Source organism: Elephas maximus, chromosome 9, assembly GCF_024166365.1.
Source record: "Elephas maximus indicus isolate mEleMax1 chromosome 9, mEleMax1 primary haplotype, whole genome shotgun sequence".
Taxonomy (NCBI): domain Eukaryota; kingdom Metazoa; phylum Chordata; class Mammalia; order Proboscidea; family Elephantidae; genus Elephas; species Elephas maximus.
Window position 1 is genome coordinate 62,512,525 of NC_064827.1, and position 25,686 is coordinate 62,538,210.

Below are 25,686 nucleotides of genomic sequence, written 5' to 3' on the forward strand. Positions count from 1 at the left end.
CCTTTTGTAAAACTCGGATAAAGTAGCTTTCTCAAAGGAGTTAAAAATTAAATGAGGTAATCTACAGAAAGCAGTCAGTACAGTGCCTCACACACTGAGACCTAAGTGTTGGCTGCTAGTATGTAAGGGGCAAAAATCAAGAAGGCACATGCTTCTGTGTAAGCTTCTTCCATACCTGTTCAACACCCACCCCGCTGGGAAGCCAGTGAGTGACAAGGGCTGAGGCAGATTCTTGTTCTTCCCTTCGTTTTTCTGCCATTCCACAATGGCCTTTACAGGCTTCGAATAATTTGATTTCCCTATCTGAAGCCTCAGTCAATGTGTTTATAAGACTTTGAGATAACAGAGTTTAAGGTCCTACATAAAAGTGGAAGAATAAAAGTTTTGTATAATGGCTGGAACAAGAAGGGAAGCTATCCCCTTCTGCCCAGCCTCTCCTACATTCTTATCACTTAGACGTAAACTATTCTGGAAAGGCTGAGTAAAATCCAGCTGAGGTCACTTTGAACCGATGGTTTCAAAAATTGCTACCACAGTTGGTGGTTCCCTGCAGTTGAATGAAGCGGTAAAAATAATAGGCCATAATTAAAAATTAGCCCCTGAGCTGTTGTTGTTCCTCAGATTGGTTTCTGGTGGGAAAAAATTCTTAGGCAAGCTGGGAAAGGAGGGAGAATTGGGATGACAGTGATACTGTTAGGAGCACACCTATTGTTTCCCTCCATTGCCTGTCCTCCCAACGTTATCCCAAACTAGTTACAAAGCTGTTCTGGAAATTGATAACTTGATCAAGTTTTCATAAAATTACTAGAATCTAATCTCCACAAGGGCAGGGACCATTGTCGATTTTGTTCACTGATGTTTACCAGGGTCCTAGAACAGTACCTGGCACACTGTAGATGTTCAATAAATATTTGTTGAATAAATGAGTTAAATGAAAGAGTAACATGGATTAACTGGAAGTGTTCTAATAAAGATGGGAAGGAATATTACCTCTTATGCAATTACCTTTTAAAATCTGGGAGTTAACAGTACCATTCTACTTTATTAAGCGCATCTCATTTTTCCAAAAATATATTTATTTTAAAAAACAAAAATCAGACAAATTATAATTTATAGAGTCAAATTTTCCAGAGACAAACCAGAGTTTGGATTCTGGCTTAAAGTAAAAGTTAAACATAACTCACAAATAAGTATTCCTCACTGTAAGAGGTAAACATTTTTGCTTGATCAAGGACTCTATTCTCTAAATCTTGTTCAACTGATTTGGTTTCTTGGTTTGTTTGTACTTCTGTCATCACTTTACTCTGTTCCAGGGTTCTGGCATGCAAAATTCATGTCTACCTCTAAAACTCAAAACTTCCAAATTGAGACGAACGATTGTTCGGCTTGGGTTGGGGTTTATAACCAATTCGATCATTAATCATTTGTTCTCGGCTCTTGGGGTCACTGCTAAGCCCAATGGCTCCTTCTCCATCACTTCCTCCCACAACTTCCACATCTTCCTTTTGTTTCTTACGGGTCTGAAAGTATAAAAGTTTTACGATTAAGGCAACATTCTTTCAATTAGCAAACATTTAGCATAGTAGGCATAGGGTAAGAAAGGGCTAGGATCTACAGAAAAATAAGCTGAAATCCTTGGTTTCAAGAGTAAAATTCTAGACCTAGAGATACAGTGATATGACCTCTACCCTCCAGGATGTCACAGTCTAATAGGGAAATAGGTAAACAGACAATTACAGCATAAGGTGATGAGAGCTATGACAGAAGGAAGCCCACAGTGCCAAAGAGACACAAGGAAAATGTGAGGAACTGGGTGTGAGGTGGTGGTGGTGATTCAAAGCAAGAGGCTGCAATTGGAAAGATAAATGAGTTAGTCACATAAGCGGGGAGAGAAGAGGGGAAAAAAAGACTGGGAAAACAGTAACCACCAAAATTTATAGCCTGACCAAACCCTTGAGACTTCAAGTAACACTTGAAGGTGTTCCGCTGTCTTACCAAAAGGTCTGAGTTTTTGGGTTTTATTTTGCTTTCAGATAAAGGGTTTGGCTATGAAGTCACAAGCAACTACAGAATTCATAAAGTTTTCATCTCAGTGTTGTTATTTCCAAACAGGAATACTTATTATCCCATACCTACTACTACCTGACTGTAAAGATGATGTTAACGATAACGGTGTTCCCTAAGAGAGTAAGCACGTGTTTGTGTAGAGTTCCTGACTAGAGGAACGCTGAATTACTCTAGTCACTGCAATTGCTGCCATTGTTTACCACTTACTGCTGAACTGTGAGCGTTTCAATGCCAATGTCAAAGGATTATAGTGAATCAAATAAACTCTTGCTTTATATGTGATAAATATCATGACCTTCCTGAATTAGAAAGTACACTACCAATAAGTAATATTATAATTTCTACCCAAACACCTTTGTGAAAACAAGTTCTAAAAGGCAAAGAACTCTATCATTTTTTAAGTTATTGAAACAGAACATCCACATGGGATGAAATCATTTAAAAGGCTTCCCCTGTGAACAACTGCAGACCGTCAGAATCTAGAGTCATAGTAGTATATTCAAACTAATTTCAATAACAGATAAAGTACCAGTTTTCTACTGGTTTCATTTTCGTTCAGGGCAACCCTGTCCCTCCCTCCTAAGTTTCTCTAAACCAGGTCAAACTGACTGGATAACTGCATTTAGTGAAAGGCTGACTCACAAGTGAGCTGACGCTGCAGAGTCATAGTTCAGTATGCTAGTATTTTATGAGGCTCATTACAACTGAAGTTCAAACCATACTTAAAGCTCATCCTTAATTAAAAAAAAAAAAAGTATGACTAGAATCTGTTGGGGTGAGGAAAGGGGAAAAGAAATCAGTTATCAGTCTTGATAAAAGATGAATATACTAACTCCTGCCTTCAAGGGGCTTATGGTCTGTTGAGGGAAAGCAGACACAGGTCATTACAATAGAGGGTGATAATACCTATAAGAGAGGTTCCAAAAAAACCCAGTGCCGTCGAGTCGATTCCGACTCATAACGACCCTATAGGACAGAGTAGAACTGCCCCATAGAGTTTCCAAGGAGCGCCTGGTGGATTTGAACTGCCATCCCTTTGGTTAGCAGCCGTAGCACTTAACCACTATGCCAGCAGGGTTTCCACAAGAGAGGTTAGCACAGAGAAAAGAGGCCAAACTTAACCCAACTAGGGACAGGGGGCAAGGAAGACTTCTGAAAGGAGCTGAGTTTCAAAGGATGAGTAGGAGTAAGCCTGAGAAGAGGAAAAGGGCATTTTAGGCAAAGGGAAGAGAGTGTGCATAGGCAGGAAGATTACACTTAACTCAGTGTCAGACGATAAAGTGGAGAGATAAGCAAGGACCAAGTTGCAAAGGGCCTCATATGCCATGGTAAGGAATTTGGACTTCATCCGGAAGGCCACTGAAATATTTACAAGTTAATGGACATCTAATACTGTAGAGTGAGGCCACACTTAAATACATATTGAGCTCCTACTATATGCTAGATGCTGGGAACCCAATGGTGAAAAAGACAGACATGATCCCTGCACTCTAGACTCCTTCTATAAATGATCTTATAATAATCAAATAAATAATTGAAAATCCTAATAACTATGAAATAAAAGAATAAGGTGCTTTGAGAGAGCCTAAGGGGATGGAGACAGTATGGGGAAGAATGACATACTAACTTGGACAGGGTCAAAAGAGGCCTCTCAATATGAGATGACATTTAAACTGAGAAATGAGGAAAACGGGGCTCTCCAGACAGATAAAATAATATGTACAAAAGCCATGAAGGGACAAATAGTTGGAATGCCCAAGAAAATGAAAGAAACCAGTGTGTCTGGGGTATAGAGGGCAAGGCAAAGAGTGGCATGAAGTAAAAATGGAGAAGGCCAGAACATACAAAGATCTGTAGGCCATGGTAAGGAATTCAGACTTAATTCTAAGTGAAGGAAACAATTTGATGAGATTTAAACAGGGGAAATAATATGATCTGAAATATTTTAATGATCACTCTAGCTACCTGATGGATTAGAAAGACAAAAATGGAAGTAGGAAGACCATTTAGGAGGCTACTGAAATTGTACAGGGAGAGATGATGGCTACTTGAGCTAGGATGGTAACAGTGCAGGTGAAAAGGTCCAAGTACATTCTAGACACATTCTAGAATCAAAGAATTTATGGATAGACTGAATATAAGGGGTAAGGGAAAGAGAGGACTCAAGAATGGCTGCCTGAGCAACTGGATAGATGGTGGTGCCATATACTGAGATGGTGAACGCTGTGAAACTGGTTTGAAAGAGAATTAAGAGATTGTTTTTGAACATGGTAAGTACAGTAGGCTGAATAATGGCCCCTGAAGATCTCAGGTCCCGACCCCTGGAACCTGTAAATGTTATACCTTATATGAGAAAAGGCTCTTTACAGATACGATCAAGTTAAAGATCTTGAGATGGAGAGATTATCCTGGATTATCTGGGTGGTCCTAAATGCAATCACACGTATTCTTATAAGGAGGCAGGGAGATATCACAGACAGAAGAGGAGGCAGTGTGACCACAGATTGATGTGGCCATAAATCAAGGATGCCAAAAGCTGGACAACCAAGGAACATATTTTGCCCTAGAGCTTCCTGAGGGAGCGAGGCCCTTCCCACACCTTGATTCGGGCCAAGTAAAACTGATTTCAGTCTTCTGGCTTCCAGAACTGTGACAGAATAAAATCCTATTCTTTTAAGCTACCAAGTTTGTGGTAATTTGTTGTGGCAGCCATAGGAAACTAACATATTAAGTTTCAGATGCCTGTAAAGCACCCAAATACAAATTTTAAATAAGCTGTTAGTATAAGAGTCTGGAGTTCAGAAGTTAGTTACTGTTTTAAATATTCCCAAGGGTATGAAAGTTGTACCCTTACCTCCAGGTCCTTTCGAATGCTCTCAAACTCCTCAATGTCATCAAGCTTCAGCTCCAGGCGGGTTGGTTTTCGTCGAAGCATAATGAAATCAACACCAAGGGCCAGACCTAGTAAACTATTAGCCGTTAAAAGTAGCGGGAAGGAAGAAAAACTGGAGAGAATGAATCTGGGGTACTGTTATGGACTGAATTCTGTCCCCCAAAAATACGCATTGTAAACCTTAACCTATATACCTGTGATTATAATCCTACTTGTGAATGGGATGTTTGTAATGTTAATGAGGCAAGATTAGGGTGTGTTTTCAGTCAATCATTTTTGAGATATAAAGCTACTCTGGAATTCATCCTATGATGCCAGCATAACCCTGATACTAAAACCAGGCAAAGATACTACAAAAAAAGAAAGTTACAGACCAATATCTCTCATGAATATAGATGTGAAAATTCTTAACAAAATTCCAACCAATAGAATTTAGCATCATATCAAAAAACTAATATACCACACCACCAAGTGGGATTCATACCAGGTATGCAAGAATGGTTGAACATTAGAAAATCAATCAACATAACCCACCACATAAACAAAACGAAAGAAAAGAATCACATGATTATCTCAATAGACACTGAAAATGCATTTGATGAAGTCCAAAACCCATTTGTGATAAAAACTCTTAGCGAAATAGCAGAGAAGGGAAATTCCTCATCATAATAAATGGCACCTATATAATACCAACAGGCAACATCATTCTCAATGGAGAGAGTCTGAAAGCATTCCCTCTAAGAATGAGAACAAGACAAAGATGCCCTTTATCACCACCTTATTTAACACTGTGCTGGAAGTCCTACCTAGAGCAATAAGGCAAGAAAAAGAAATAAAGGGCATCCACATTAGTAAAGAAGAAGTAAAAACTATCCCAATTCACAGATGATATGATACTACACCCAGGGAACCCAAAGATTCCACAAGAAAACTACTGAACTAGCAGATTCAGCAGAGTAGTGAGATACAAGATCAACATACAAAAATCAGTTGGATTTCTATACACGACAAAGAGAACTTCAAAAAGGAAATCAAGAAAACAATACCATTTATAATCATCCCCCCAGAATAAAATACTTATGAATAAATCTAACTAGGGATGTAAAAGACCTATGCAAAGAAAACTACAAAACACTACTGCAAGAAACCAAAAGACACTAACATAAATGGAAAAACATACTTCCCACGCTCATGGATACGAAGAATCAACATTATGAAAATATCGTATCTACCCAAAGGAATCTACAGATACAATGTGATCCCGATCCAAATACAAACAGCATTCTTTAACAAGATGGGAAAACTAATCACTAACTTTATACAGAAAACAAAGAGGCCCTGGATAAGTAAAGCATTATTGAAAAAGAAGAACAAAGTTGGAGGCCTACCTGATCTCAGAACCTACTGTACAGCCACTGTAGTCAAACAACCTGGTACTGGTACAATGACAGACACATAGACCAATGGAACAGCATTGAGAACCCAGGTGTAAATCCATCCACCTATAGTCTGGTGATCTTTGACAAAGGCCCAAAGTCCATTAAATGGGAAAAAGACAGTCTGTTTAGCAAATACTGCTGGCAAAACTGGATGTCCATCTGTAAAAAAATGAAACACGGCTCGTATATATACCACACAGCATACAAAAAAACTAACTGAAAACAGATCAAAGACCTAAATATAAAACTAAAAAGATCATGGAAACAAAAATAGGGACAATGCTAGGGGCCCTAATATATGGCATGAATAGGACACAAATCATAACAGTACAAAAGCACCAGGAGATGAACTAGATAACTGGGAGCTCCTAAAAATTAAACACTTATGCTCATCAAAAGACTTCATCATCTAGGTCAACTGGCATAACAAAGCTTATTAAGAAAATGTTCTGCATTCCACTTTGGTGAGTGGCATCTGGGGTCTTAAAAGATTGTGAGTGGCCATCTAAGATGCATCAATTGGTCCCAACCTACCTGGAGCCTAGGAGAATGAAGAACACCAAAGATACAAGGAAAATATTAGCCCAAGAGACAAAAAGGGCCACATAAACCAAAGACTCCATCAGCCTGAGACCAGAACTAGATGGTGCCCAGCTACCACCAATGACTGCCCTGACAGGGAACACAAGAGACAGTCCCTGACTGAGCAGGAGAAAAGTGGGATGCAGAACTCAAATTCTAGTAAAAAGACCAGACTTAGTGGTCTGAAACTAGAGGAACCCCCGAAGACATGGCCCCCCGACTCTCTGTTAACCCATTCTCAAAGCCAACTCTTCAGACAAAGATTAGACTGGGCTATAAGACATAAAATGATACTCGTAAAAACTGTGCTTCTTAGCACAAGTAGACACATGAGACTAAATGGATAGCTCCTGTGTGGAGGAGAGATGAGAAGGCACAAAAGGATAGAAACTGGTTGAATGGACATGTGAAACATGGGGTGGAAAGGCAGAGTGTGCTGTCACATTATAGGGATTGCAACTAGGGTCACATAACACTATGAGTATAAATTTTTGGATGAGAAATTAACTTGAGCTTTCACCTAAAGCACAATAAATAAAAAAATTATAAGAAAAACAAAAAAACAGGGGCCGAGATGGCGGAATAGACAGACGATTCCAGCGAGCCCTCTTTATAACAAAGACCTGAAAAAACAAGTGAAACAAGTATATATAGGACAAGCTAAGAGCCCTGAGCATCAAAGGCAAGCTTAGAAAATGAACAGAGGGGCAGGAGGAGGAAGAGGAGGTTCAGAAGCAGAGAGGAGTTACCAGACCTGAATCACGGGGAGCCCTCAGACACCATTCCTGGAGCCACGGTGGCGGGCTGGTACTAGCATTCGGCTGCAGTTTCCCCAGGGAGAAGCAGCCAGCCATGCAGCCTACTCACACCTCTGGAACCAGAGAAGAACGGCGCTCTCGGCAAAAGCTAAGGACTTGCATATATTTTACTGCACCGCCCGCCCCCCCCAACCAAGCCGGCTACAGCGGCTGAATTCCCTGGGCCTGAGACAGGCACTGTTGAGCACCTAGAGCCATCCTCCCAGCCTTGGAGAAGGAAAAAATTTGCAATTGGGGGAAAAGATAATTTGCCAGCTCCACTAACCAGGAAAGCTCAGGACAGAAGCGGCTCCTGTCCAGGCATAAAATGTCTAAGGACTTTGAGCACCTTTCCCTTCTGCATGGACCTGTGTGGGCCTATTTCAGAAGAGTAGGCCCTTGTTGGCAGACTCCAACTGTTTCAGCTATGTGGTGGAGAGGCAGGTGTTTGATGTTTGACATTGCTTTGCCTATTAAACAGGGTTCTCGCGTACCCACATCAGGGGCCTAAGGGCTGGTAGCTTCACTCAGGTCACCCAGCCACCCGCAACAGGGGTCCAAGGATAACTGGTACCTCCCAGTCCTTACAGCCAAAAATATTGGGTGCCCATGGTCCGTCTGCAGAACCCACTCAGCTGCACGCTCTAGGGAACAGGGATGCGCTTTCCTCAGAGACACTCGGGGGTCAGTTCTCAGCCCCCTGCCTTGTTCAGAGCGTGATCCCCTGCTGCAATCAGATACTGGTAGATACACCAATCACCCCTGCCCCTCTAAGACTGTAGGACAGAGCCTGTACCACACACTTGATGATCAGCTACCTGGACACCTGAGCTGAATTCATACAAGAAAACTGAATGGACTCCTAGACTGATATACCTGATAACAGCTCTAGCCATCTGGCGACAGATGCCAGAGCTCCAAAGGTGACAATAATCAAGTTAGCTCACTCAAGCAACCCATTTGGGCATATCAAAACAAAACAAAGCAAGAAGCTACAACACCATAAGCAAGCATAAACTAATACAATAACTTCCAGATGGCTCGGAGACAAGAGTCAATATCAAGTCACATAAAGAAACAGACCATGATCACCTCAACAAGCTCTCAAAACAAAGAATCCAGGGATCGTCTAGATGAAAGTGCATTACTGGAATTACCAGAGCCAGAATACAAAAGATTAATGTATAGAACCCTTCAAGACATCAGGAAGGAAATGAGGCAATACCCAGAACAAGCCAAGAACACACAGAAAAAGCAACTGAAGAAATTAGAAAGATTATTCAGGAACATAATGAAAAATTTAATAAACTGGAAAAATCCATAGACAGACAGCAATCAGAAATTCAGAAGATTAACAAAATTACACAAGTAGACAACTTAATAGAAAGTCAGAGGAGCAGAACTGTGCAAGTAGAGGCTAGAATTTCTGAACTTGAAGATAAATCACTTGGCCCTAATATATTTGAAGAAAAATCAGATAAAAGAATTAAAAAAAATGAAAAAACCTTAAGAATCATGTGGGACTCTATCGAGAGAAATAACATATGAGTGATTGGAGTACCAGAACAGGGAGGGATAACAGAAAATACAGAGAGAATTGTTGAAGATTTGTTGGCAGAAAACTTCCCTGATATTGTGAAAGATGAGAAGATATCTATCCAATGTGCTCATAGAACTCCACATAAGGTAGATGTTAAAAGAAAGTCATCACGACATATTATAATCAAACTTGCCAAAATCAAAGAGAGAATTTTAAGGGCAGCAAGGGATAAACGAAAAGTCACCTACAAAGGAGAGCCAATAAGAATAAACTTGGACTACTCGGCAGAAACTATGCAGGCAAGAAGACAATGGGATGACATATTTAAAAAACTGAAGGGAAAAAATTGCCAGCCAAGAATCATATATCCAGCAAAACCGTCTCTTAAATATGAAGGTGAAATTAGGACATTTCTAGATAAACAGAAGTTTAGGGAATTTGTAGAAACCAAACCAAAACTACAAGAAAAACTAAAGGGAGTTACTTGCTTAGAAAATCAATAATATCAGGTATCAACCCAAGATTAGAACACTGGGCAGAGCAATCAGAAGTCAACCTAGAGAGGGAAATCAAAAAAAACAAAGCAAGATTAAAAAACCAAAAACAAAACAATAAAAAAGACCACCAAAAGAATAAAAACAGAACCTACAGTTTGAGAAAAAAATATTTGGCTGTGACATATCCAACAAGGCCCTCGTCTCTAAAATCTACAAGATACTGCAACACTTCAACAACAAAAAGACAAATAATTCAATTTAAAAATGGGCAAAGGATATGAACAGACATTTCACCAAAGAAGACATTCAAGCAGCTAACAGACACATGAGGAAATGCTCAAAATCATTAGCCATTAGAGAAATGCAAATCAAAACTACACTGAGATACCATCTCACCCCAACATTACTGGCACAAATCAAAAAAAGGGAAAATAACAAGTATTGGAAAGGTTGTGGGGAGACTGGAACTCTTATGCAATGCTAGTGGGGATATAAAATGGTACAACCACTGTGAAAAACAATACGGCACTTCCTTAAAAGGGCAGAAATAGAAATACCATACAATCTAGCAATCCCACTCCTAGGAATATATCCTAGAGAAATAAGAGCTCTCACATGAATAGACATAAGCACACCCATGTTCACTGCAGTATTGTTCACAATAGCAAAAAGGTGGAAACGACCTCAGTGCTCATCAACAGACGAATGGATAAACTATGGTACATACACACAATGCAATACTATGCAACGATATAGAACTATGAAGACTCTGTGAAACATCTCCCAACATGGATGAATCTGGAGGGCATTACGATGAGTGAAATTAGTCGGTCGCAAAAGGACAAAAATTGTATGAGACCACTATTATAAAAACTCAAGAAAAGGTTTAAACACAGAAAAAACATTCTTTGATGGTTATGAGGGTAGGGAAGGAGAGAGAGTGGAATTCGCTAACTAGATAATATGCAAGAATCATCCTGGGTGAAGGGAAGGACAATACACAACACAGGGAAGTCAGCACAACTGGACTAAACCAAAAGCTAAGAAGTTTCCTGAACATGAACAAACACCTCGGGGGACAGAGTAATAGGGGCGGGGGTCCGGGGACCATGGTTTCAGGGGACATCTAGGTCAACTGGCATAACAAAGTTTATTAAGAAAACATTCAGCATCCCATTCTGGTGAGCGGCATCTGGGGTCTTAAAAACTAGTGAGTGGCCATCTAAGATACATCAATTGGTCCCAACCCACCTGGAGCAAAGGAGAATGAAGAACACCAAAGACACAAGGAGAATACTAGCCCAAGAGTCAAAAAGGGACACAAAAACCAGAGACTCCATCAGCCTAAGACCAGAAGAACTAGATGGTGCCAGCTACCACCAATGACCACCCTGACAGAGAATACAACAGAGTCCCTGACAGAGCACGACAAAACTGGGGTACAGGACTCAACTTCCTAGTAAGAAGACCAGACTTAATGGTCTGATGGAGACTGAAGGGACCCCGGAAGACATGGCCCCTAGACTCTCTGTTAGCCCAGAACTGAAAACATTCTCGAAGTCAACTCTTCAGACAAAGATTAGACTGGACTATAAGACATAAAATGATACTTGCAAAGAAAGTGCCTCTACTTAGCTCAAGTAGATACATGAGACTAAACGGACAGCTCCTGTCTGGAGGCAAGATGAGAAGGCAAAAAGGGACAGGAGCTGGCTGAATGGACATGTGATATCCAGGGTAGAAAGGAGGGGTGTGCTGTCACATTATAGGGAGAGCAACAGAGTTACATAACAATGTGTGTATTAATTTTTGTATGAGAAGCTAACTTGAACTGTAAACCTTCACTTACAGCACAATTAAAAAAAACGTTCTACATCCCACTTTGGTGAGTGACGCCTGGGGTCTTAAAAGATTGCAAGCAACCATCTAAGATACATCAATTGGTCCTAATCCACTTGGAACAAAGGAGAATGAAGAGCTCCAAAGACACAAGGATAATATTAGCACAAGAGACAAAAGGGCCACATAAGCTAGAGATTCCATCAGCCTGAGACCAGAAGAACTAGATGGTGCCCTGCTACCACCAATGACCATCCTGATAGGGAACAGAATAGAAAAGTTCCTGACAGAGTGGGAGAAAAGTGTGGAACAGAACTTAAACTCACATAAAAAGGCCAGACTTACTGGTCTGACTAAGACTGGAGGAACCCCTGAAGCCATGGCCCCCAGATACTAAGTTAACCTAGAACTAAAACCATTTCTGAAGACCACCAGTCTTCAGACAAAAGTTAGACTGGACTATAAAACATAAAATAATATTGGTGAAGAGTGTGCTTTTTAGTTCAAGCAGATACACATGACCATCCAGAGGCAGGATGAGAAGGTAGGAAGGCACAGGAGCTGGTTGGACAGACACAGGGATTCTGAGGTAGAAAGGGGGAGAGTGCTGTTACATTGTAGGGATTGCGACTAGTGTCACATGGCAATATGTATACAAAATTTTGTAAGAGAGATTAGCTTCAGCTATAAACTTTTACCTAAAGTACAATAAAATAAATAAATAAATAAACTCAAGAAAAGGCTTATACACAAAAAGAAACAATCTTCATGGTTATGAGGTACAGGAGGGGTGGGGAGGGAAAAACACTAACCAGATAGTAAATAAATGGTAACCCTGGTGAATGGTAAGACAGTATACAATACCAGGGAATTCAGTACAACTTGACCAAGGCAGTCGTAGAAGCTTCATAGACACTTTCAAACACCCTGAGTAACTGAGTTATTGGGGCTGAGGGCTGGGGACCATGGTCAAGGGGGTCATCTAGGTCAACTGGCAAAACACAGTTCATAAATAAAATGTTCTACATCTAACTTTGGTGAGTAGCATCTAGTGTCTTAAAAGCTTGTGAGCAGCCATCTAAGATACATCTACTGTCCCATCCCATCTGGAGCAAAGGCAAATGAAGAAAGCCAAAGATACAAGGGAAATAACAGTCCAAAGGACTAAGGGACAACAAGTACCACAGTCACCACCAGCCTGAGTCCAGAGAACTAGACAGTGCCTGACTACGACCACCAATCACTTTGACAGGGATCACAACAGAGGGTCCTGGACAGAGCAGGAGAAAAACGTAGAACAAGATCCAAATTCACAGGGAAAAAAAGACCAGACTAGTTGGTATGACTAAGACTAGAAGAACTCTGGAGACTGTGGCCCTCAGACACACTTTTAACTTAGAACTAAAGGCACTCTCAAAATTCACCCTTCAGCCAAAGATTAGACAGGTCTATAAAACAAACAATAACACACATGAGGAATGTACTTCTTAGTTTAATCCTGAATACAAGACCAAATGGGCAACACCTGGCCAAAAGCAATGATGAGAAGGCAGGAAAGGACAGGAAAAATGGACAGATGGAAATGGGGAATTGGGGTGTGGAAGTAAAGAGTGTTGACAAATCTCAGGAACTGCAACCAATGTCACGAAACAATTTGTATATAAATTGTTGAATGAGAAACTAATTTGTTCTGTAAAGTTTCCCTTAATGCACAATAAAAAATAAATAAAAGAGATAAATCAAGCAAGTGAAAGAAGCAGAGATGAGAGGAAAGAGATGCCAAGCCACATGAAGATCATTCATAAAAAGACACTCAAAACAGATAAGGGCCTTCCTCCAGAGTCAAAAGAAAGAAAACTTCCCCCTAGGGCTGGCATCCTGAATTCTGACTTCTAACCTCCTAAACTGTGAGAAAATAAATTTCTACTTATTAAAATCACCCACTATGGTATTTGTTATAGCAGCAGTAGATAACTAAGGCAGCTACAAACAAGATTTACTTGTAAGCATGCACGCTAAAGTGAATAGTGGTACCAAAAACTAATTTGGATTCACACACAGACTACTAAGTCTTCAGGAGCATGGTTATTATATCTTTAGTAAATGATGGAGACCTACAACTCTAATTCCACAGAACTCTTCAAGAACTTAAAATAGAGGTGGAGCCAACACACCACTATAGACAGAAGCACACACCACCCTCCACAGCAAAATGCCAAAAAAGTAAAACAGAGACAAATGTCAGTCCTGGAACCCTAAGCGTCAAATGAAGAGATAAAGAACTCAACCTAGGACAAAATGGAATAAGAAACTGACAGAGAACAGAGAGTGAGGAGAGCTATGAGAAGAGGTCCCCTATCAGCTAACGCAGCACGGATTCGCCATCTTGGACTCTCGTCAGGTATCAGCGGACAGGGAATACAGGAAAGCAGATTCATGGAGCTCCTGGTAGGAAACAGAGCACCCGGTAACCAGCTATATACACGCTTTCCCACTCCCCACTTTTCCTCCTCCTGCTCAGCCTCCACCACTTCCCAGTGAGCCAAGTAACTGCAGCCCAGGAGGGGCTGGCTCCCTGCCACATAGATTCACCCTGCCTACACTGGCCGGCTCCTTCAGTGCCATTTCTTTGTTGTTTTTTTCAGCCTGTTTTGGTTTCTACCCTGCCTCTCTCTTCCCTCTCTTTTCTCTCAAACACCTGATGCCATGTGTCATCTTTGCTTCTTCTTGACAGCCCGTGAAGCACTACTTGGCTAGGGAACTACTTCCCTGGTCCGTGCTGCCATGTTGGCGGGATGCCTGGGTGCTTTTTCTTTTTTGTTTATTTTCTCTTTCTTTTTTCCTTTTTATTTTTCTTTGTTTTTCGGTTTCTCATCTCTTTCAACTAGCCTTCATTTCCTGTCTCCTGAATACCTGGCACTGTGTGTCATCTCCATGCTACTGGCTGGGCTGTACTGTGCAACCTGGGAGGCACTTTATCTGTCTGCGCAGACATGCCAGTGGAATCCCTAGGGGCATTTTTTTTAATTTTTCTTTTCTTTTTTCCTTTTTGTCTTCTTCATTTCTCAGTTTCTTATCTCTCCACTCCAACGACAGGCTCCCTCAGCACTTTATTTTCTTTTTTGGCTCCATTTCTCTCTCCCCTCTCTCTTCGTTCCCATATCCAGCCTACCTCCACACATCACAGCCTCTCCCCGCCTTCTCCCTCCTGCCTATCTACACCGTGTGCTGAACATCGTGCCCGTGAGCAGCACAAGCATGGCTTACCAGAACCTGCCCTGCACTGGCCCCCGGTCCACCTTGTCAGCCCCAGTACCTGCCAAAAACAACCCATCCCAGCCCCTCCCCTTCACCTGGACCTACACTGCTGTACCATAGCTGAGCAACTGGCCCTGCCGATTGGGCAAGGAAGTAAAAAATATTGTGCCCACAGATGAGCAAAGAATGCACGGCCTGCCTCCTTAGGTATAACCAAATAAAACAAAAAAGTAGGACAAAACAAACAAATCTACAATCAATAAACGAAGAAAATAACTACTGAATTTACCAAAAACAGCAGACATATCAAAACATATTAAAAAAACAGGACAAGATGGTTCCAGTAGGCATCCAAAATAAAACACCAGATGACTTTCCAATAGAAGAAAAGGGAATTCAAATCTCTAATATCCAGAGCTGTCTAAGAGTTGAAGCAAAAAGCAGACAAAAATGAGAAAAAAATAGACAAATTCATGTAAAAGGCAGACAAATTCATGAAAAACACAGACAAAAAATGGAAGAATTCAGGAAAATAATACAAGAACAAAATGGCAAAATAATTCACAACTAGAAACAAATTCACTACAAAAACAATTAGAAATCCAAAATATAAATAACAAGATTTCAGAAACGGACAATGACATAGAAAGTCTGAAGAGCAGAAGTGAAACAAGGGAAGATATGATCAGTGAAACTGAAGACAAATACTTGGATACTACTTTTTGAGGAAAAAAAATGAAGAAATTCTGAGAACAATATGGGATATAATCAAAAGCAAAAATTTGTAACTGCTCAGGGTTCCAGAACAGGGGAAGAAAACAGAAAACAAAGAGGATCATTGAAGAATTGCAGACAGAAAACCTCCCCAATATCATTAAAGATGAAAAGCTGACCATTCAAGAAGTTCAACAAACCCCATATAGGATAGACCCCATAAGAAAATCGCCAAAGCATATCATAATCACACTTGCTAAAACCAGAGACAAAGAAAGAATCCTGAGAGCCACCCAAGAAAAATGAAAAGTCACTTACAGAGGGAAAACAATAAGACTAGGCTCTGATTAATCTGGCAGAAACCATGCAGGCAAGAAGGCAATGGGTCGACATATATAAAACTTAAAAGAAAAAAATGGCCAACTAAGAATAATATATCCTGTAACACTCTTATTCAAATATGCTGGTGAAATTAGAACATTTCCAGATAAACAGAAATTAATGAAATACATAAAAACCAAACAACTCTTACAGGAATTTTTAAAGGGAGTCCTGTGGTCTGAGAACAAACAACATCAGACCACAGCCTGAATCTAGGACGCATGATCACCCCACCCAGATACCAACCTAGGTAATGAACACTCAAGGACTTATCAAAACCAAAAGATTTACAACAGGGAACCAGAGAGGTCAATCATAAATGACAACAATTTCAGAATAAAAGAAGGGATAAATCGTGTAAGTATAGAACTTTCTAATAGAGAGGAAGGCAAGGTGATACCGAGTAATAAAAGACTGGTTCAAACCTAAGAAGATAAGAGTAAATTTCAAGGTAACCACAAAGAACGTTAACAAACCTGCTCATCAAGATAAAGAAGAAAAACACAGTCTCAGTAAAGCCAAAATCTACAGAAACAAAAGAAATGGAAAAAAAATCCACAAACAAAAGACAGTAAGAGGAACAAAGAAAACATTAGCACTACAAAATGACAACAATAAACTCACACCTATCAATAATTACAGTGAACATAAATGGCCCAAATGTACCCATAAAGAGACAAAGAGTGACAGAATGGATAAAACAGGATCCATCAATATGCTGTCTACAAGAGACACACCTTAGAAACAAAGACATAAATTTACTGAAAATCAAACGATGGAAAAAAATGTATCAAGCAAACAACTACCAAAAAAGAGCAGGAGTGGCAGGCAATACTAATCTCAGATAAAATAGACTTTAAAACAAAATCCACCATAAAAGACAAAGAAAGGCACTATAAAATGATTAAAGGGAGGATCCATCATGAAGACAGACCCATAATAAATATCAACGCACCCAAAGACAGGGCACCAAAATACCTAAAACAAACTCTAACAGCACTGAAAAGAGAAACTGACAGTTCAACAATAATATTAGGAGACTTCAACACACCACTCTCAGTAAAGGACAGAACATCTAGAAAGAAACTCAAAAAAGATACAGAAGATCTAAAGGCCACAACCAGCCAACTTGAACTCATAGGCATATATAGAACGCTCCACCCAACAGCTGCCAAGTACACATTCTTTTACAATGCACTTGGAGCATTCCCCAGAATAGACTACATCTTAGTCCACAGATCAACCCTCAAAAAAATCCAAAACACTGAGATAATACAAAGTATCTTCTCTGATCACAACACCATCAAAGCAGAAATTAATAACAGGGAGAGTAAGAAAAAAAATGAATTTACATGGAAACTGAATAACAGCCTGCTTAAAAACCACTGGGTAATAAAAGAAATCAAAGATGGAATAAAAAAAAATTCCAAAATGGAATCAAACAAGAATGAAAACACATCATGCCAAAACCTTTGGGATAGAGCAAAGGCAATGATTAGGAGTCAATTTATAGCAATACATGCACACATCAAAAAGGTGACAAAATCAAAACATTAGCTACACAACTCAAACAAATTGAGAACAGCAAAAGAAGCCCACAACCACCAGAAGAAAGGAAATAATAAACATCAGAGCAGAAATAAATGAAATATGGAATAGAAAAACAATAGAAAGAATCAACAAAACCAAAAGTTGGTTCTTTGAAAAGATCAACAAAATTGACAAACCACCACCCAAACTGACAAAAAGAAAAACAGGGAAGGATGCAAACAACCCAGATAAGAAATGACATGAGGGACATTTCAACAGACCCAACTGAAATAAAAAGGATAATAACAGAGTATTATGAAAAACTATACTCCAACAAATTTGAAAACCTAGAGGAAATGGACAAATTCCTAGCAACACACTACCTACCCAAACTAACACAAAATGATGCTGAAAATATGAAAATACCCATAACAAGAGAAGAGATTGAAAAGGTAATTTAAAAAAAAAATCCCCCCCCTCCAAAAAAAAAGCCCTGGCCCAGATGGCTTCACTGGAGAATTCTACCAAACATTCAGAGAAGAGTTTACACCAGTACTACTCAAACTATTTCAGAACACAGAAAAGGAATACTTCTGTACTCATTCTATGAAGCCAGCATAACCCTGATACTAAAACCAGGGAAAGGCACCACTAAAAAGAAAATTACAGACCAATACCTCTCATGAATATAGATGCAAAAATTCTCAACAAAATTCTAGCCAATACAATTCAGCATCATACCAAAAATAATAATACACCATGACCAAATAGGATTCATATCAGGTATGCAAGGATGGTTCAACATTAGACAATCAATCAACGTAATGTACCTCAGAAATAAAAGAATCACATGATCATCTCAATCAACTCAGAAAAGGAATATGACAAAGTTCAACACCATTCCTGATAAAAACTCTCAGTAAAATAGCTATAGAGGGGGAATTCCTCAACATAATAAAGAGTATTTATACAAAACCAATAACCAACATCATTCTTAACGGAGAGGGGCTGAAAACATTCCTAGTGAACAAGAACAAGTCAAGGATGCCTTTTATCGCCACTCCTACTTAACACTGTGCTGGAAGTCCCAGGTACAGCAATAAGGCAAGAAATAAAGGGCACCCAGATTGGTAAGGAAGAAATAATACTGTCCCTGTTTGGAGATGATATGGTACTATACATAGAAACCCCAAAAGACTCCACTAATAAACTACTAGAACTAATAGAAAGATTCAGCAGAGTAGCAAAATACAGGATGAACATAAAAAAATCAGTTGGATTCCTATACACCAATAAAGAAAATGACGAAAAGGAAATCAGGAAAACAACACCATTTATAACAGCCCCCCTCCCCAAAATAAAATACTTAGGAACAAATGTAACCAGGGATGTGAAAGACCTATACAAAGAAAACTACAAAACACTACTCCAAGAAACCAAAAGAAATCTACATAAATGGAAAAACATACCATGCTCATGGACAGGCAGACTCAACATTATGAAAATGACAATTCTGCCCAAAGCAATCTACAAATACAATGCAATCCTGATTCAAATACCAACAACATTTTTTAAAGAGATGGAAAAACTAATCATTAATTTTATACGGAAAGGGAAGAGGCCCCAGATAAGTAAAGCACTATTGAAGAAGAAGAATAAAGTAGAAAGATTTGCACTACCTGACCTCAGAATCTACTATACAACTACAATAGTCAAAACAGCCTGGTATTGGTACAACAACAGATACATTGACCAATGGAACACAACTGACAACTCAGATGTAAATCCACTCACCTACAGTCACTTGATTTTCCACAAGGGCCCAAAGTTCATCAAATGGGGAAAAGAAAGTCTTCTTAACAAATGGTGCAGGCAAAATTGGACATCTATCTTCAAAAAAATGAAACAGGACCCATACCTCACACCATACACAAAAATTAATCAAAATGGATAAAAACCCAAATATAAAACCAAAAACTATAAAGGTCATAAAAGAAAAAATAGGATCAATGCTAGAGGCCCTAATACATGGCCTTAACAGGATACAAACCATAACTAACAACACAAGAACTCCAGAAGATAAGCTAGATAACAGTGATCTTCTAAAAATTAAACACTTATGCTCATCAAAAGACTTTTTACCAAAAGAGTAAAAAGAGAACCTACAAACTGGGAAAAAATTTTTAGATATTACAAATCCGACAAAGGTCTAGTCTCTAAAATCTACAGGAAAATCTAACACCTCTACAACAAAGAGACAAAAAACCCAATTAAAAAATGGGCAGAGGAAATGAACAGACACTTCAACCAAAGAAGACATTCAAACTGCTAACAGACACATGAGAAATGCTTGAGATCACCAGCCACTGGGGAAATGCAAATCAAAACCACAGTGAGATACCATCTCACCCCGGCATTACTGGCACGAATCAATGAAACAGGAAATAACAAATATTGGAGAGGCTGCGGGTAGATTGGAACCCTCTGCTGGTGGGAATGCAAAATGATATGCCGTTTCCTTAGAAAGAAATAGAAATACCATATAATCCAGCAATCCCACTCCTAGGAATATATCCTGGAGAAATACAAGCCATCACACAAATAAACATATGCACACCCATGTTCACTGCAGCATTGTTCACAACAGCAAAATGATGGAAACAATGTAAGTGCCTATCAACAGATGAATGGATAAACAAACTATGTGACATACACACAATGGAGTACTACGCAACGATAAAAAACAATGATGAATCTGTGAAGCATCTCACAACATGTATGAATCTGCAGGGCATTGTGCTGAGTGAAATAAAGTCAATCACAAAAGGTCAAATACTGTATGAAACCACTAGTATAAAAACTCATAAGAAGGCACACACACAAAAAGAAACAATCTTTGATGGTTGTGAGGGAGGGGAGGGGTGGGGATGGAAAAATACTAAATAGACAATAGACAAGCCGCAACTTTGGTGAAGGGTAAGACGGTACACAAATACTGAGGAAGCCAGTACAACTTATACAAGGCAAGGTCTTGGAAGCTCCACAGACACACCCAAGCTCCCTGAGGGATCGAATTACTAGGCTGGCGGCTGTGACAATCATGGTCTGTGGAACATCTAGCTCAAATGGCATAACATATTTTATAAACAAATGTTCTATATTCCACTTTGGTGAGTAGTATCTGGTGTTAAAACCCTGTGAGCAGCCATTTAAGATACTCCACTCGTCTCACTCCTTTGGGAACAAGGAAGAACGAAGAAAACAAAAGACCCAAGGGAAAGATTAGTCCAAAGGTCTAATGGATCACAACTACCACAGCCTCCCTAGTCTTGAGTCCACCGCTGACTGCTCTGACAGGGATCACAATACAGGGTCCCCAACAGAGCTGAAGAAAATTGTTGTTGTTAGGTACCGTTGAGTCGGTTCCGACTCATAGTGACCCTATGCACAACAGAACAAAACACTGCCCGGTCCTGCGCCATCCTCACAATCGTTGTTATGGTTGAGACCATTGTTGCAGTCACTGTGTGAATCCACCTCATTGAGGGTCTTCCTCTTTTCCGCTGACCCTGTACTTTGCCAAGCATGATGTCCTTCTCCAGAGACTGATCCCTCCTGACAACACGTCCAAAGTATGTAAGACGCAGTCTCATCATCCTTGCTTCTAAGGAGCATTCTGGTTGTACTTCTTCCAAGACAGATTTGTTCGTTCTTCTGGCAGTCCATGGTATATTCAATATTCTTCAACAACACCACAATTCAAAGGCGTCAACTCTTCTTTGGTCTTCCTTATTCGTTGTCCAGCTTTCATATGCATATGATGCAATTGAAAATACCATGGCTTGGGTCAGGAGCACCTTAGTTTTCAAGGTGATATCTTTGTTCTTCAACACTTTAAAGAGGTCCTTTGCAGCAGATTTACCCAGTGCAATGCGTCTTTTGATTTCTTGACTGCTGCTTCCATGGCTGTTGATTGTGGATCCAAGTAAAATGAAATCTTTGACAACTTCAATCTTTTCTCCGTTTATCGTGATGTTGCTCACTAGTCCAGTTGTGAGGATTTTTGTTTTCTGTATGTTGAGGTGCAATCCATACTGAAGGCTGTGGTCTTTGATCTTCATTAGTAAGTGCTTCAAGTCCTCTTCACTTTCAGCAAGAAAGTTTGTCATCTGCATAACGCAGGCTGTTAATGAGTCCTCTAATCCTGATGCTCTGTTCTTCTTCATATAGTCCAGCTTCTCATATTATTTGCTCAGCATACAGATTGAATAGGTATGGTTAAAGAATACAACCCTGACGCACACCTTTCCTGACTTTAAACCAATCAGTATCCCCTTGTTCTGTCCGAACAACTGCCTCTTGATCTATGGAAAGGTTCCTCCTTATGCACAATTAACTGTTCTGGAATTCCTGTTCTTCACAACGTTACCCATAATTTGTTATGATCCACACAGTCGAATGCCTTTGCATGGTCAATAAAACACAGGTAAACATCCTTCCGGTATTCTCTGCTTTCAGCCAGGATCCATCTGACATCAGCAATGATATCCCTGGTTCCACGTCCTCTTCTGAAACCAGCCTGAATTTCTGGCAGTTCCCTGTCGATATACTGCTGCAGCCGTTTTTTGAGTGATCTTCAGCAAAATTTTGTGTGTGATATTAATGATAAAAAAAAAAAAATTTTTTTTTATTAATGATACTATCCTATAATTTTCACATTCGGTTGGATCACCTTTCTTGGGAATAGGCATAAATATGGATCTCTTCCAGTCAGTTGGCCAGGAAGCTGTCTTCCATATTTCTTGGCATAGATGAGTGAGCACCTCCAGTGCTGCATCTGTTTGTTGAAACATCTCAATTGATATTCCTTCAATTCCTGGAGCCTTGTTTTTCGCCAATGCCTTCAGAGTAGCTTGGACTTCTTCCTTCAGTACCATCGGTTCCTGATCATATGCTACCTCTTGAAATGGTTGAACATTGACTAATTCTTTTTGGTATAACGACTCTGTGTATTCCTTCCATCTTTTTTTGATGCTTCCTGTGTCGTTTAATATTTTCCCCATGGAATTCTTAACTATTGCAACTCGAGGCTTGAATTTTTTCTTCAGTTCTTTCAGCTTGAGAAACGCTGAGCATGTTCTCCCCTTTTGGTTTTTCATCTCCAGCTCTTTGCACATGTCATTATAATACTTTACTTTGTCTTCTCGAGAGGCCCTTTGAAATCTTCTGTTCAGTTCTTTTACTTCATCAATTCTTCCTTTTGCTTTAGCTGCTCGATGCTCAAGAGCAAGTATCAGAGTCTCCTCTGACATCCACCTTGGTCTTTTCTTTCTTACTTTAAGGTGTTAAAAAGCGAAGATGTTACTTTGAGAACTAAGGTGCACGTGACTCAAGCCATCGTATTTTCAACCTCCTTATATGCATGCAAAAGGTGGACTATGAATAAGGAAGACCAAAGAAAAATGGGTGCCTTTGAATTATGGTGTTGGTGAAGAATATTGGACTGCCAGAACAATGAACAAATCTGTCTTGGAAGAAGTACAGCCAGAAAGCTCCTTAGAAGTGAGGATGGTGAAACTTCACCTCACGTACTTTGGACATGCTATCATGAGGGGCCAGTCCCTGGAGAAGGACATCATGCTTGGTAAAGTAGAGGGTCAGCCAGAGAGTAAGACCCTCAATAAGATGGACTGCCACAGTGGTTGCAACAATGGGCTCAAGCATAGCAACGATTGTGAGGATGGCAGAGGAGCAGGCAGCGTTTCGTTTTGCTGTACAAAGGGTCGCTACGAGTCGGACACGACTCGACGGCACCGAACAAGAAGTGGGAGAGTGGACATGCCATTAAGTTTAATCCACTAGACATGAGAATTGTCAGAGATTTCTGATCACTCCAGAACACTGAAGTTTGCTACATTTCATGAAAACTCCCTCTAACTCACCAGTTCACAGGATTATCCTCAGAGTCTGAATGGATAAGTCATTTATTCAGTGAACGCTTCTTGTGTTTCAGCTACAGAGTTAAAGGACACAGTCTGTGGGGAAACAGTCAAGGAAACAGAAAATTACGACACAGAATAACAAGAACTCTGATGAGGCTAATACAATGGCATCACAGAGGCACCTAAACCCAGTTGAACGTGGGGTGGGCAGGAATGTCAGGAGGGCTTCCTAGTGAAGAGGACGTCTTAGTTCAGTTCTGAAGGACAAGCAGAGAAAGGGGACTAAAGGCATTCCAGGCAGATAGGAGTTTGCAGAGGCTTAAGAGAGTACTACACAGTCTAAGAACCCAAGGTAATACTTGTGTTAACAAAAAGAACAAGTATTTTTTGAGAAGAAAACAAAACTCCCACAACTGAGTTTAACATCTGTTGATGGCATTATCTTTACATTCTCCACAGCATCCAGTAGAATGTATTTTTATCAAGTAGTCAGTAAATACTTGTTGAATAAAATGAGAGATCTAATAGAGAACGTGAGATGAACTTTTTTTGAGTACTGTTCTAAGATTTTCCTCTCCTTTCTTTACATTCTTAGTTTAATCTTCACAGAAACCCTGTGAAGCTGACAAAATTATCCCCATTTTTCAGATAAAGAAGTTGAAGCAAGCTGTTCAATTTTGGCTAATAATGTGGGCCTCCTATAATCACACATACATCACAGGATGAGGATTAAATGAGAATAGTGTAAAAGAATGCCCTTTATAAGTATGTGCAGACATAAATTTTTATTTGTAGCTAGGGACTGTGAAGTATGCAAATAAAGGTATGTTTCCTCTTCCCATGAAGCTTGGGACTGATATTACCAACATAAAACTCTGGCACATTACATTTCAAACTGCTTTGCACTAAATCAGATAGACTCTTCTACCAGATTCCAATGTAAACAAGTGGTAGAAGAAGCCAAATTTCCAAAGAAAGCATGAGGCGGAAGGAAGGGTAAATACTTAAGAGAAAAAAGTGCTATAAGTTTTCTTAGCTTTTCTGCAGACTGAAAAGCTGGACACTAGGAAGTTGTGTAGAGGAATGGTTTAAAAGTGCTGGGGCTCCCACTCTGCCACTGACGGTGAACAATTAGTATCAGCTCTCACTAGACCTTAGTTTCCTTCCCTGTATCTGTACTCTGTGGTAACGACTGAATGACATAAGGCAGATCAACCTCCTGGCACATAATTTGGCATTTAGGAAACGCCAACGCTAGAGGGCAAAAGGAAAGGTTGGCGGTTGGCGTATGCCTAGAGCTGCCTCAGAAGAAAGGCCTGGTGATCTACTTCCGAAAAATCAGCCACTGAAAACCCTATGGAGCGCAGCTCTACTGTAACACACTTGGGGTCACCACATGTCAGTATGTTTCCACAGCAACTGGTTTTTGGTTTCATTATTATCGTAATTTTCCTCAGTAGAGGGGCGCCTCCATCCAGCTCCGCTAACACCAGTATTCTGAGGCTCCCTCATTCACCCTGTGAGTGCAAAAACCTTGTTTTGTATAATCTCTGATGCCCCAGCACGCAGCAGGGCACAGGGCTGTGCCGAGAGTTGCCTGTGTATACCTTACCTGTCCCCTTCATATCCATCACCTCACTCTGAATCTGAAAGAAAGACCGGTGGAGAGCTAACAACCAAATCAGGCCATGGCTCCTCCGCCCAGTATTTTATTTTGGCGCTAACGGGCTCTTCGAGCTTAATCTCCAGCCGCTGCCCAAATCCTCCAGAAATTCACAACTCAGAGGGAGTCCTTAGGAGGGCTTCCGGACAGCAGGCAACAACCCTCCTCCAGAGCCAGGGAAGCACTCAGGGGTTCAGGGCGATGGTTTCCACGGCAACAAGGTCCCCCGCTCCAGGACAACATAAAGTCTCCCGTAGGCCCAGGAGGGACTGCAGGCCCCGGAAGTCATCAATTAGCTCCAAGGTTCAGCCCGGAGTCGCGCCACTGCATACACATACCTCCTTTCAAGCCTGCTCAGCTCAGCCCCTTCCCGGAACCTTAGCGCCCATCACCAATCTACCGCTAAAACGAGTGGACTACACTTCCCAGACTTCTCTGAGACTCTCTCTGCAGACTCTTGTCTCCCGCGTGGTTTACTCGGAAGCTGCACAGGTCACGCCTCCAGACGTGACGAGAATCTACCCTACTACGATTCCCATCAAGC

General features: G+C 40.4%; 1 protein-coding gene across 2 annotated transcripts; it reads right to left on the reverse strand.

Annotated features, from left to right (window-relative positions):
• Positions 1 to 1,043: 1,043 nt before the first annotated feature.
• On the reverse strand, positions 1,044 to 25,610 carry CDC26 (cell division cycle 26). 2 transcript variants are annotated; one of them, XM_049895119.1, is made up of 4 exons: positions 25,481 to 25,610; positions 23,480 to 23,572; positions 4,922 to 5,028; positions 1,044 to 1,520 (listed from the first exon to the last, which is right to left on the reverse strand). In XM_049895119.1, exons 3-4 carry the CDS (start codon positions 5,000 to 5,002, stop codon positions 1,344 to 1,346), a joined length of 258 nt encoding a protein of 85 aa, XP_049751076.1. In that variant the 5' UTR covers positions 5,003 to 5,028; positions 23,480 to 23,572; positions 25,481 to 25,610; the 3' UTR covers positions 1,044 to 1,343. The 2 variants fall into 2 exon arrangements, with proteins under 2 accessions (XP_049751076.1, XP_049751075.1); XM_049895118.1 differs by having other exon boundaries at positions 1,045 to 1,520; positions 4,922 to 5,036; positions 25,481 to 25,609.
• Between the last annotated feature and the right edge of the window lie 76 nt (positions 25,611 to 25,686).

Excerpts from the sequence above, each read along its gene's own strand:
- CDC26 (XM_049895119.1), bottom strand. The coding sequence starts at position 5,002 with ATGCTTCGACGAAAACCAACCCGCCTGGAGCTGAAGCTTGATGACATT. Across the intron at positions 1,521-4,921 it reads GCATTCGAAAGGACCTGGAG|ACCCGTAAGAAACAAAAGGA; the intron begins GTAAGGGTACAA and ends TTATACTTTCAG.